This window comes from Diuraphis noxia, unplaced genomic scaffold, assembly GCF_037042655.1.
Source record: "Diuraphis noxia isolate RWA-SAM2 unplaced genomic scaffold, SU_Dnox_SAM2 contig0003, whole genome shotgun sequence".
NCBI classification, from domain to species: Eukaryota; Metazoa; Arthropoda; class Insecta; order Hemiptera; family Aphididae; genus Diuraphis; species Diuraphis noxia.
In genome coordinates this window covers 5,102,601-5,114,675 of record NW_028301713.1, presented here as the reverse complement: position 1 = coordinate 5,114,675, position 12,075 = coordinate 5,102,601, and the positions used below count along the sequence as shown (strand labels likewise).

Sequence of the window (12,075 nt, the reverse complement as noted above, 5' to 3'; positions counted from 1 at the left end):
ATTATGAAGCTAGAAAAAGATAACTTTAGATGATAGATTTCCTATTATTTTAATAAGTAAAAAACAGACATTATTCTCCTAAATTATTGTTTAAAATAATAACAAGTATTATACAAAAAAAAAACTTAAACAACTATTAATTATTAAAATTTTACCTAATGTCACATTTTATTTAAAAAATTGATTGTTACCTATCCATTTCAGACAAACAACCAAATTTTTTCTATTTATTATTTATTATTAAATGTTTTTTTTGTTTGTAACTCAACTTTTATTTCTTTTTTATTTATTACTTCTTTATGTTGATTAATAAGTCCACAAACATAGTAAAACTATGCAGTTATAATATATTACTATACACGTAATCATAAAGTAGTCAAAGACTTGTTTAATATTTATTATTATAACATAAGTAATTAAAGTAACTTAGAATGTATAAGTATATTCATTTTTGTAGTCATTTTAAGTATTAATTCTGAATACATTTGGTTAACATAACACAAAATTACGTGTTCGAAAAAATACATTGACCTAATAAATAATACAATAGAGATAATAATTATAAAAAAATTTGTTTAACTATGTACAACATGCGAATTAAAGTATGACTGAGTCATGTCAAAATAAAATTAAAAAGCTAAAAATACACAAGTAAAAAGTTTACAAAAATATTGTATATAAGTTTAATTGACAAAGAAAATAAATTAACAAATTCAAAATATTTATCTAAGTCCTGGTCTCAGCATAGTGGGCCTAGAAGTGCGTTTCTCATGTTCTTTCTTCTTGTTTGGATCTGGCAAAAAACACTTCCACATTCGCAAAGTCTCATCTGCACCAGCTGACAGCACTGTTGATCCATCTGGTGACATGGCCAAATTCAGAATACGATTTGTGTGCCCAGTGAGCTCAGCAACCTTTAAGATAAAATAAAAAAAAATATTAAATATCCAATAGTACTTAATGCATACATATTTTTTTATCAATTAACTAACCTTTGTCAGTGAAGGATACTTCCAAATTGTGAGCTGGTTATTTGCAAAACCGTGCGCTGATACCAATTCTCTGTAAGTTTTGGACCACAGAATTGCGCACACCTGTGAGTTGGCATTGACTGAATTAATACACTGGCCATTGTTGCAATTCCAAAACCTGATGGTTCGGTCAGCTGTACCACCTCCACTGGCTAGTACATTGGTTTGCCATGGACACCAGTCCAATGCTTTAACGGCAGCTTGATGTTGGCTGAAGTGAACATAAGGAAAATTATACACTGCTACACATTGATATTTTTGGGTAAATCAACATTACCTGAAACTGTATATTGGTTCAGATTGGTATGTAGCTTGGTCTGGTAAGCCACTGTACACATTCAGTAAGTTATCATTGCCTCCACTGGCTAGATAACGACCATCAGTTGACCATTTAAGACCACAAACCTACATCAGACCAAACAATTTAGATTAATATGTTACATGACATTAAGATCAAAATACAAATTCAACAAGGATTGGTGCATACTTCTTGAGTGTGGGATTGAATTGTACCAACAATGTGTTCTCTCTGTCTGACGTCGTTGTGGACAAGTTGTCCATTTCTGCAACCAGTAGTTAATATATGACTGTTCCATGACATAGCGCCCACTCTTGAACTGTGACTGTTCATAATACGCAACCGCTTTGTTTGTGATGCATCCCATAACTAAGTGGATAAATGATAATATTTTACTATGTTCAACAGCAAGCATTCTACTTACTTGAACAGGTCCTAAAGCAGTTCCAACACCTAGTAAGTTTCCATTAGGTACCCAACTAAGAGAAGTGACATAGTCTGCACCTTCTAAATCTAACAGTTGGTCAATAGCTCCAGTGTCAGCATTCCAAAGATATACACTTGTGCCCAAGGCGACAGCCAATAAGTTGGAAAAGCTCCAGTCAATTAAATTTAGGTCTGTTAAAAATGAAAACTGTTATTAATAGTCACATGGATATAGTTAATGGAATACCATACAATAGTCATCAACAATTTCAGGAGCATCCAAAATACGGTCTGGTGCGTGTGGTATATAACGAGTAGCTCCACGTACATTCATGGGAGTCTTTGATTGGCTGTAAACTACTTTTAAGGCATTTTGATAACCCTAAAATCATTATTAATTATAATGTAGATTATGCTTATAATTAGTTATTAATTATTATACTTCTGGAGGAGCCGGTGCTTTGTTCTGATAGGAAAGAACACGAACATTATTAATGTCACATCCATGGAGATTCTCGGACATAGCTTTTCTGTAGTCTGATTGAGTTGGGCTTAAGTCAAGGTTTTCGTTTTCTTGGTTCATCTATTTAAAAAAAAATATATATAAGTAATTTGTTGAGATAAATATTTTAAATACATTTAAATATTTGTGAATTACCTTAAAATGACTCATCTCAAAATTTGTAGACATTCTGGAAGGAATGAATCTGTCACCACCAGGTGTTTTAAGCTTAGCTGGTGTGTTTGATGCTGATCTTGAAGCTAATTGAATAAATAGTTAAACTGAATATCACTGATTATACATTATCAAGGTAAAATATTTAAAAATGAATATTTATAAATATGACTATATTTGTTTTCTTTTTCATATAAGTACAAAATTCAAGTATACTTAAGTAAATAATAATATCTTGTTAATTGAAAAAATTTCAACATTTATTTATACTATGAATAAACTCAATTGGTCTTAGCATCTTAAGTATATTTTGATTATTAAAATAATTATAGAACTAACACAATTTTATTAACATGTGCATCAATATTCAGGGCTTACATTTAAATTTGTGTAATCTATCAATCTATTTCATTCAAATTATATAATATACTTATTAGTCCAGTGGTAGATTAGAAAATAAATCAATCAAAAGTATTTAGAAAGATACACCTTAAAAAATTGACTTACTTTACTCGAAATGTTCTTGTTTTGAATTAAAAATATATATTTTGGGATATATTTACTGTTAACATTGTCACACTAGCGCCAACTGCTATTAAATTTAGTATATACAGTATTGGCATGCTAAATAAAAAGGAGGAGGTTAATCTGCCTTCCCAAAATTTTTAGTATGAGAAAAATAACATATCAATCAAAAATAATAACACAAATAAAAATTTTTAGTTTATAAAATTTATGATATGGTTTGTTATGTTTAGGTTTTGTCAAGTCATCCAATATGAAGTAAATTTAAAAATTAACCCCTCCCCCATAGAACCTCACTAGTTTACAGTATACACAATACACTAAACCAGAGGTTCCCAACCTTTTTTGACTTACAGCACCCTTAGTCATTTTCTAAAAATATGGAGGCACCCTATAGGCACCCAGCTAGGTTTTTATTTAGCATAGCAAAAGTGCCATAAGTATAAACGAAAGTAGTTAGAAGTAGGCATACGTATTATATTTTATAAAACAAATTATTACATAAAACATTAACTATATAATTTTTATATTTTTTTTATTTAACGGAACTTTAAATAAAGTTTGCGATACTCCAGTTGAAAACCTCAGCACCATAGGCACAATTTCAATAATAAAAAAAAAAAAAACTAAGGCTACTTAATGCTTAAAATATGCATTTTATCATTTTATTCTTTTTTTGCAAGAAGTTTTTGATATATAAACATGAACATTATTTGAGGGTGTTAAAACCCCCTAAGCTCCCTATTTGCACCTATGCTCTGCACTAAACAACAGTATATACCCTCGGCAGTTTCCGAATTCTGAACATGACTATTTTTGGCAGTGCATATAGTATACATAATAAAATAATAATAATTGTATGTTATTACTATTAATATTAACGGTGATATTAATCACGACTGATGATAAATTAGAAACTTGCGCATGCCCATAATAGACAAATGTTTTTAAGGGTAAGTATAAATCCAAAAATAGGGAAATTATTGATAGGTCATACCTGGATATTATAAGGTTAATATTATGTCCTTTATTTTATGGATATTGTTCCTTACCTTGTATGACAGTAGGTATATTTTTATAACTATTATTAACTGCAGATGATTCTGGAGAGTTGACATTTAATTTTCGAGGTTTCAATTTATTCCTTTTAAAAAATCTATTTAAATGGCTTTTACTCATTTTTAATGGATAATTTTAACAACTTTTTAAATTATTTTTAATAACGGATGATGATTTTAATACCTATCAATTGATGTTATAATTAATTAATATTAATCTAAATCAAATATTATAGTTTTTGTTGTTATCTATATAGCTTGGGCAGTTGTGCATAAATTAATTTTGATAACCAGTGACATAGATGCGAAGATAAATTTAGTAACCTTACTAACCTGGTGATTTTGACTTGCTGGGGGTTTTAGAAGGAGTCTTCTTGATAGGCACCAACTCAACAGTTTTTCTTGACGTATTTGCAGAACTATCATAGTGAACACGGCAGAAATATAGACATACCGAAAACAATTTTTGAAGTTTACACACGTGCAATAATACAAAAAAAATATAGATACCTCAAGGATGATTCCACGCTTTTCTTCATCCAACGAGGAGCTGGACCACTGGTAATTGGCTCATCCATTCGAACGGCACTTTTAAGATCGTTTACAAAAGTAAATTGAGACATTTTAAAAGTAATAATATGTTTATTATTTAGATGAAAGTATAAAATATTATAAATATAGATGTTGAACTGTTGGAAAAACAAAAACCGTAGTTATCCGAGTACTTTGAATCACAATAAATAAGACTGAAAAAAATTAAAAATGTTAAAAAAACTGTGCGACAGATTAGAATTAGGTCTGGTCGTGGCTCGTGGAGTTTATTGTATATGGTAATTTTAGGGAAACGTTCAGAAGTTCAGATACTACACAGTAAATTAGTATTCAATCAATAGTACAATAGTGTAGAACCTGTTGGCTGTTACGATCTTTTGATATAAGTACTTTTAATAGGTATCGATATATTACTAAATATCGGTAGAAAAGTACTTGTAATTGGGTCATGGACTCATGGTATCCACACATTCTTTTTTCCACAAATCGATAGGCTTCTTATCAAAACATTCGGAACGATCAACTTATTCACCGATAAATCTATTTTTAAACATTCCGTTCTCGGTTCTAAATACGACTGCGGCGGCCAGCTACTGCGCATGGGCGTGACTTCACTACAATACGTGCGGACATTGGCCAATGGGCGTGACCTAACCGTCGCCGCCACAGTCGTTTCTTATTTTGAAGTTTGAACTTATAGACAATATATTTTAATATTTTATGTCCACGACAGTCTGGTTTGGAACTGAGCACTGAATATGATAATAACCACTATGAATAATTTAGGAAAGTAATACGACATAATTATCGGATCCATTCTCCAAGTTCCGGTGCCCGATTCCGATCGTCAACGGCTGGCTGCGAGTAAGAGTAATGCTGACTGCAATTGCATATTCACCCTTAGCTGCGTCAGCAATTATTAATTAATGCTGGATGCATTTTAAAAAAATTGGACAAATTTATTGCCAGATGTTAAATTTGTTCACAAGTTATTATATAAATGTTGTGGCAATACGTCCAATTCGGCCATACATTTTAAACAAAAGTGCAGGTATATACATTGCCACATTGGAGTCAGTATAGCCGAAACGAGTCGACGCGCGATCAGTCTTCAAACCAATAACCTCTTGTTTCATCTCGTAGGTAAGTCATCACTTAATAAATTTATATTAGTGTTATTTTATTTCGATGAACGGAAAAAAAAATTTAGAAAACTTGGAATACTTTAAGTTAAACTGTCTCCAAGATTTTTCAAAAGCTATTGCCAAAAATATTAAGTCACAGCAATAATAATTCTATGTACCTACCATGTTTTTTTTTTTAATAAATTTATTATATATGATATTTTACCATGATATGATACGTGTTTTTTTTTTGGGGTCTGTCATCACGTTTTGCCATTTTGGGGTAGTAAAAGAACTTTGATTTTCGACTTTTCAGTACCTCGTTCGATCAGAAAGTGAATCAAGTTGGTACTTTGGGGATCAAAAAATTCTCATTATTCTCAATATTTTTCTAAGTAAAAATTAAGAAAAAAACAGGGATTTTTACGCACATTCAGTTTTCTACAAAATCTATTTTGGTTTTTTTTTATGTAACTTTAAAATAAATGATCATAGATACATCAAATTTTCACAGAATTTTTATATAAGTATATTCTACCCACCATACAATTTTCAAAAAATTTTGACTTAGGTTTAACTATTATAGGTATATGCAATTTTCGATCATTATTAGTTTTTTAAAATTAAATTGCTTGAAAATGTAATACAAGTCTTATCATTGATAAGACCTATACCTAGCTATTATATCGACAGGCAACATGTAGTTAAGTACCTACTTTATGCTAATCTTAAAACATGTTATTACCAATTGGCTATATTGCTAAACAACAATAATATGGGAAATCAGGAAAACTGTTATACTAAATGAAACATAATTTTTGAATGTATCTAATAGTATGTTAATCTCAAATAGATACTAGATATACCTAATTTAATAAAAATTTTAAATACACGATACATGATGAAACATTAAAATTATGTATCTTGATACAAGATAGGTACAATCGTATCTCTGCAAGTACTGCTCATCTCAAATTAATATTACATGTTATGCTAAAATAAAATTGAATACCATTAAAAACTGTTTAGTGGATCAAAACCAATCAATATATAATTGTTTTATTGTCTTACAATGAATCTAGGAAAAAATACCGGTTGAACAAAAATCCCCTGCAATAAGTTTCCTAAGTTTACTATTACCTATAGATAATTGTAAATTTTAAGAGAACATTGCAGCATCACAAGCATATGTTTTTATTTTATGCAGAATTAAAGTCTGATCAAAATACCTAAAATCATTTAAATTTTATATATTTTATTATTCATTATTATTTTTGATAGCTGTATCTAACTAAAGCTTTGGGCCTTTTCAGGGGATTTTTTTTATCTGATTATCTATCCTTACAATTTAACACTTTTTTTACAATTAATAAAATTATAAATTTCACAAGCATCGATTATCTAACCTTTTAGATTTAGACTTCATATTTTTATAAATATTTTCAATTTTAAAATGCTATATCATAGCTGAATAAATTAAAAATATTATAGGTGCATGCGTAGGTTATATTTTTAAAAGTTTTTTAAATTACCGCCAATAACTGGGTATATTTACTGATGCGAGAGAGCTTTTAGTTAGTATGGGATCTAAATGTCTAATTTATAATAATGTCCGTTTGACCTTTGGCTTTGGCCATAGAACAGTTTGAGAGTTTGACACAAGTTTGTCGTATAGACCTATATTTTTTTTTCATCCATGAAATTTCGGGACAAGTACCCCAATCTCATACCGTGAAGTGACCACTCTGACGAGTGGTTAGTATATTATATTATTATCTATATACTTATCAGAATTGACAGAATTCTACAACTTGGTGCATTAGTTACTTATTAAATATATGAAATATCCATAAATAATAAATATCAAAAATTATAAAAACCATAATCATGTAAAATGTAAATACAAATTTAATAAATTTATTGTCAAGTCTGGCTTTAATTCCTAAATTGTTTTAACCTTTTCTATTGCATTATTTCAGTTTTGTTTTTTTTTTTTTTTAAAATGAGTTGCCTTCTTAGTAAATTTTCCAGGTAAAACTACTTGAGAACTTGAATAGCAGTAATATCAGTACTTTAACTATTGACATTATATTTTTGTTTTTATTGATGTACCCCAAGTTAACTTTTATTTTTTACCTAATTTAGCACTGTTTTTTTTTATTAGTATCAAGTCAACTGTTCAGTTACGGAAATTATCTGTGCCTGCTAATTCTTTACTTGCGAGAAGAACATTTAATCAGCCAAATTATAATTTAAAGAGATTTCAAAGCCAATCCAATTCTCTTTTAGGACCTTCTTTATTTTGTATATCTGTAATAAATTAATATAAACATCCATGGAAGCATAGTTTTTAATTAAATATTTTGTTCTTTAAGGTTTGCACTTGGTCAATAGTGTTTGCATCAGTTATTCAATATGAGCGATTTCGTGTTCGTGTTAAGCGAGTCAATGTTTTTGAATTTTACAGAAATTCTATCATCAAGAAAAATGAGGTGAAAATTATTACTATTTATTTAAACTAATTTTCTATGATCAAATTAAAACAGAAAGAGTTAAATTAATAGAATATGTTATAAAATTTAGAATTTCTCAAACCAAAGATAATAATTTTTATTTGCTGATAGGTAGTTTTATGATTTATAGTTCAAATTTGTTTTATATCAAAATATTATATATATCAGTTATATTAAGTCAAATTATTAGTCGTGTTACATTTATTTTTGATATAATATATGTTAATATTATAATAATATGAATAATAATCATTTATTTTTGTAACCAAATATAAAATGAGCATTGAGTATAATATAGACCCCTTCTGTATATGTGCTTGTGATTTGGTGATGTTGAGTTTATTATAGAATTTTGTTTCTAGGATCTTTTTTCCAAGTTAAAAAATAATTTCAATAAATTACAACCATCAGAGAAAGTATTTGGTACCATACTTCTATTAAATGCCATTGTTTTTTTGGCGTGGCAAGTACCGCAATGGCAACATATCATGATCAAATATTTTATGACTGATGCACTTGCTAGTAAGTTTATTCAATGTTTAACTATTATTTAATTTAAAACATGATTTAAGCTTATTGATGAGTAAATATAAATTAGTAGATATTTAACTATTAGTCTATGGTTAATTTTAAATAATCAAAACTCATTTTAGGGAAAATTCCAGTGTCATCTCTTCTTCTAAGTGCTTTTAGCCACAGCTCTCCAGTACATTTCTGTTTTAATATGTATGCTCTTCATTCATTTTGCCGAGGTAAATGTTAAATATTAAATATCTTATTTATTGTAAACATCACATTTTGTAATCAAGGTGTGATCCAACCATGGGGTGAAATGGGACCGGAAGAATTCACTGCAATGTATATAAGTGGTTGTGTTGTTTCATCATTGGCTAGTATTATTTTTAGACGAACCTTTAAATTTCCAGGAAATAGCTTAGGAGCTGTAAGTATAACCTTAATTTCATACCAAATATGTACTCACGAAAAATGAAAATAGCTTTAATAGTTTTATTGTATTTTTAGTCTGGTGCTATATTATCGGTTGTTGGATACTTTTCACTATCGAACCCTGATCAAAAATTGGGTATAATATTCTTACCAAATATACAATTTGAAGCAATCAATGTAAGTCATATTTAATTACATTTGTCCAATATTTATTTTAGTTATAAAAGTTATTTTTTTATAGATTTGAATTATTATCTGAAAAATTCATCATCCGCATCACTAAATTAAATACTATGTTTAGTTCAGTGATCCCTTCTAGGTTTCTAAAATAATCTAAAATTAAAACTACTGATTAGATTTTCATTATTTAGCATCAAAAATTATTTTCGATTGATTTTTTATTTACTATATTAAAAACAATTCCTAACAATGAATTTGTCACAAAATATTATGTAGCATATTACTTATTTCATAAAAAAAATTATTGATTCAAGTAATCAATTTTAAATATGCATATTTTGACTAATCTTGATTTCTAAAATCATTTATCTTACCAAATTTTAATATATCATTCATATTTCAATATGATTTCAGGCCCTATTTGGTATAATATCCATAGACCTAACAGGATTGCTTCTGAAGTGGCAAGTGTTCGACCATGCAGCTCACTTAGGAGGAACATTATTTGGAATGTGAGTGTAGTAAATCAATCGTATTGTACCTCAAATATCAATTTTATACTCTATATTAAAAAAATCCCTTTAGCATATACCCTTGTAAAATATTGACTATCTTATATAATTTATTTTTAGCATGTTTATAGTGTGATCACTGATCCCATCTATCTCTCATAAATACTCATCTAAAATACAATATTTTAAAGCTATCAAATAGTCATTGTCTATTCATTCCACATGTTCCATATTTTCGTTTTGACAGTTGATAAATTATGTAATACAAACAATTAACTGAAAACAACTAATTTTATACTTCATTGGTTATAAATGGTGTAAGATATAATAAAATAATAATCAAATAAGCCCTCTTGGAGGTTATCATATTGAAAGTATTAACAGGAATATTGTTTGTTATTCCTTGTTTTCTCTTTTTAGAGAAACAAATTTAAATTTCCAAGTCTACATACTTTATCACATTTATAGGTACATTCTATCTAATTTATAATAATATGTACAATATGAATTACATATTAATTATATTTATTTATTAATTATTAATTATATGAATGAATTACATTTTATTTATAGTTTGCTATACAGTTAATAGGAGCCGAAAATACCTCATTAACAGGGTTCGGGACTTATAGCACTAAAAAGCATTAAAATATGCGCTTATATATGACCCAATGAACTTAAAAATATGCACTAAAAAATTTAAAAAAAAAATTAAAAATCATTAACAAAAAAGTTTTATTTGATATAATTTATAATATTAATAAATTTGGTATATATAATATATTAATTTTTTTTATATTTATATCATATAAATATAAAAAAAATTTTTTTATTTAAATATAATTAGTGCCTTTGTTCTCACACTTAACTAAATAAACTGTTTGCAACTATGGAAAATATTGCTGTGCGTATTGCCAAGCGATACAAATGTAGCCTGTAGATAAGTACGCATATCAGACGTTTTTCAATTAACCAACTACATGGTTTTCGATTTGTTGAGTAGGTATTTATAAATCAAGTGCACGTGCTACATTTTTGTGACAGATAGCTACACAAATAGTATTACTATACTCCGTACCACGAGAGAACGCATACGGCGGCCGACCAAAACTCGTCGTTTTCGCTCATGAGCTGATTGCCGTATTCATTCTCTGGTGGTATGGTAGGGGAAATTTGGCCTCGGTACGACGGAGCGCAATCATTCGGATGCGCCAGCCGTATGCGTTCTCTCGTGGTACGGAGTATACAAAACAAATTTTCGCAATTAATCATTAAACATTTTAAATAATACATTTTGAACAATTATATTAACCATCAATCATTAAAAATCTTCGAATAAGCAAAAAATATGCAAAATAAAATTTCATATTTTAATTCTCTGTACTACAAAACAAATTTGTAGATCACTCTGCTATGTTTTACATCACCTATAAAGGATATGCAAATGCTATAAGTCCCGAACCCTGCTCATTAAGTAGGTCAATATAATGTATGATATTAAACTTGAGTTCAATAATAAATCAATGTATATGATAAAAAAAAGGTTCTGAGTAAATACAGTCTATAATACTCAAACAATTATTTTAATAATGATATTAAATTTTGTGCAACTAATTCAATTTTTCTGCCAGAAACTTCCATTATAGGTTATGACCAGAATATTTTTTTGTAAATCAAAAAGTGCTACTAAAATAAATAAAAAAACATCATTGAGAAATAATCCATTCTTTGCTTTATTCAAAATTTAAAACTGGACTTTTATTCACCAAACTTTTTTAAAAATAAAAAATAACATATAGTATTAAAAATACTTAATAGGTTATTGTTGCTAAAAAAATTTATCTATTTTGTATCTCATATTCTCATGTCTATTTTTACTTGATAATTATTAATCATATTGTTTTTATGCAGGTTTTGGTACAAATATATGTCAAACTATGTATGGGGTAATCGAAAACATATTGTAAATAATTGGATAAAACTAAAACAAATTTTTCGTGTCAGGGATGTGTGAAAAAGTAATTTTGTATTTATATCAAAAAATATCTAGTTATTTTCTTATTATATTGTGTTGTTAATAAATTACATTGTTAAACTAATAATTTATTTAATGTCTTTTGGATACTATTATAAGGTCCATTATTCAATTCTTGTATGTTAACTTTTTGCTTCCTAATGCATTTTCCTATGAGTACTCTAAAGCCCTTTCTCATTTTGTTTTTTGTTTTTTTA

At 28.1% G+C, this 12,075-nt stretch overlaps 2 protein-coding genes across 2 annotated transcripts; one reads left to right on the top strand and one right to left on the bottom strand.

Moving 5' to 3' along the window:
- Positions 1-416: 416 nt before the first annotated feature.
- LOC107173764 (cell division cycle protein 20 homolog) lies at positions 417-5,035 on the bottom strand. The gene is made up of 10 exons (XM_015524429.2): positions 4,525-5,035; positions 4,348-4,433; positions 2,414-2,517; positions 2,198-2,338; positions 2,008-2,137; positions 1,754-1,947; positions 1,519-1,698; positions 1,309-1,436; positions 993-1,242; positions 417-914 (listed from the first exon to the last, which is right to left on the bottom strand). The coding sequence occupies exons 1-10, from the start codon at positions 4,635-4,637 to the stop codon at positions 723-725; spliced, it is 1,518 nt and encodes a 505-aa protein (XP_015379915.2). The 5' UTR covers positions 4,638-5,035; the 3' UTR covers positions 417-722.
- A 2,477-nt stretch (positions 5,036-7,512) lies between these two features.
- LOC107173758 (rhomboid family intramembrane serine protease rho-7) lies at positions 7,513-11,945 on the top strand. Its single transcript, XM_015524422.2, has 9 exons — positions 7,513-7,721; positions 7,855-8,002; positions 8,066-8,182; positions 8,566-8,725; positions 8,857-8,955; positions 9,013-9,146; positions 9,227-9,328; positions 9,746-9,843; positions 11,755-11,945. Exons 1-9 carry the CDS (start codon positions 7,693-7,695, stop codon positions 11,855-11,857), a joined length of 990 nt encoding a protein of 329 aa, XP_015379908.2. The 5' UTR covers positions 7,513-7,692; the 3' UTR covers positions 11,858-11,945.
- Positions 11,946-12,075: the final 130 nt, after the last annotated feature.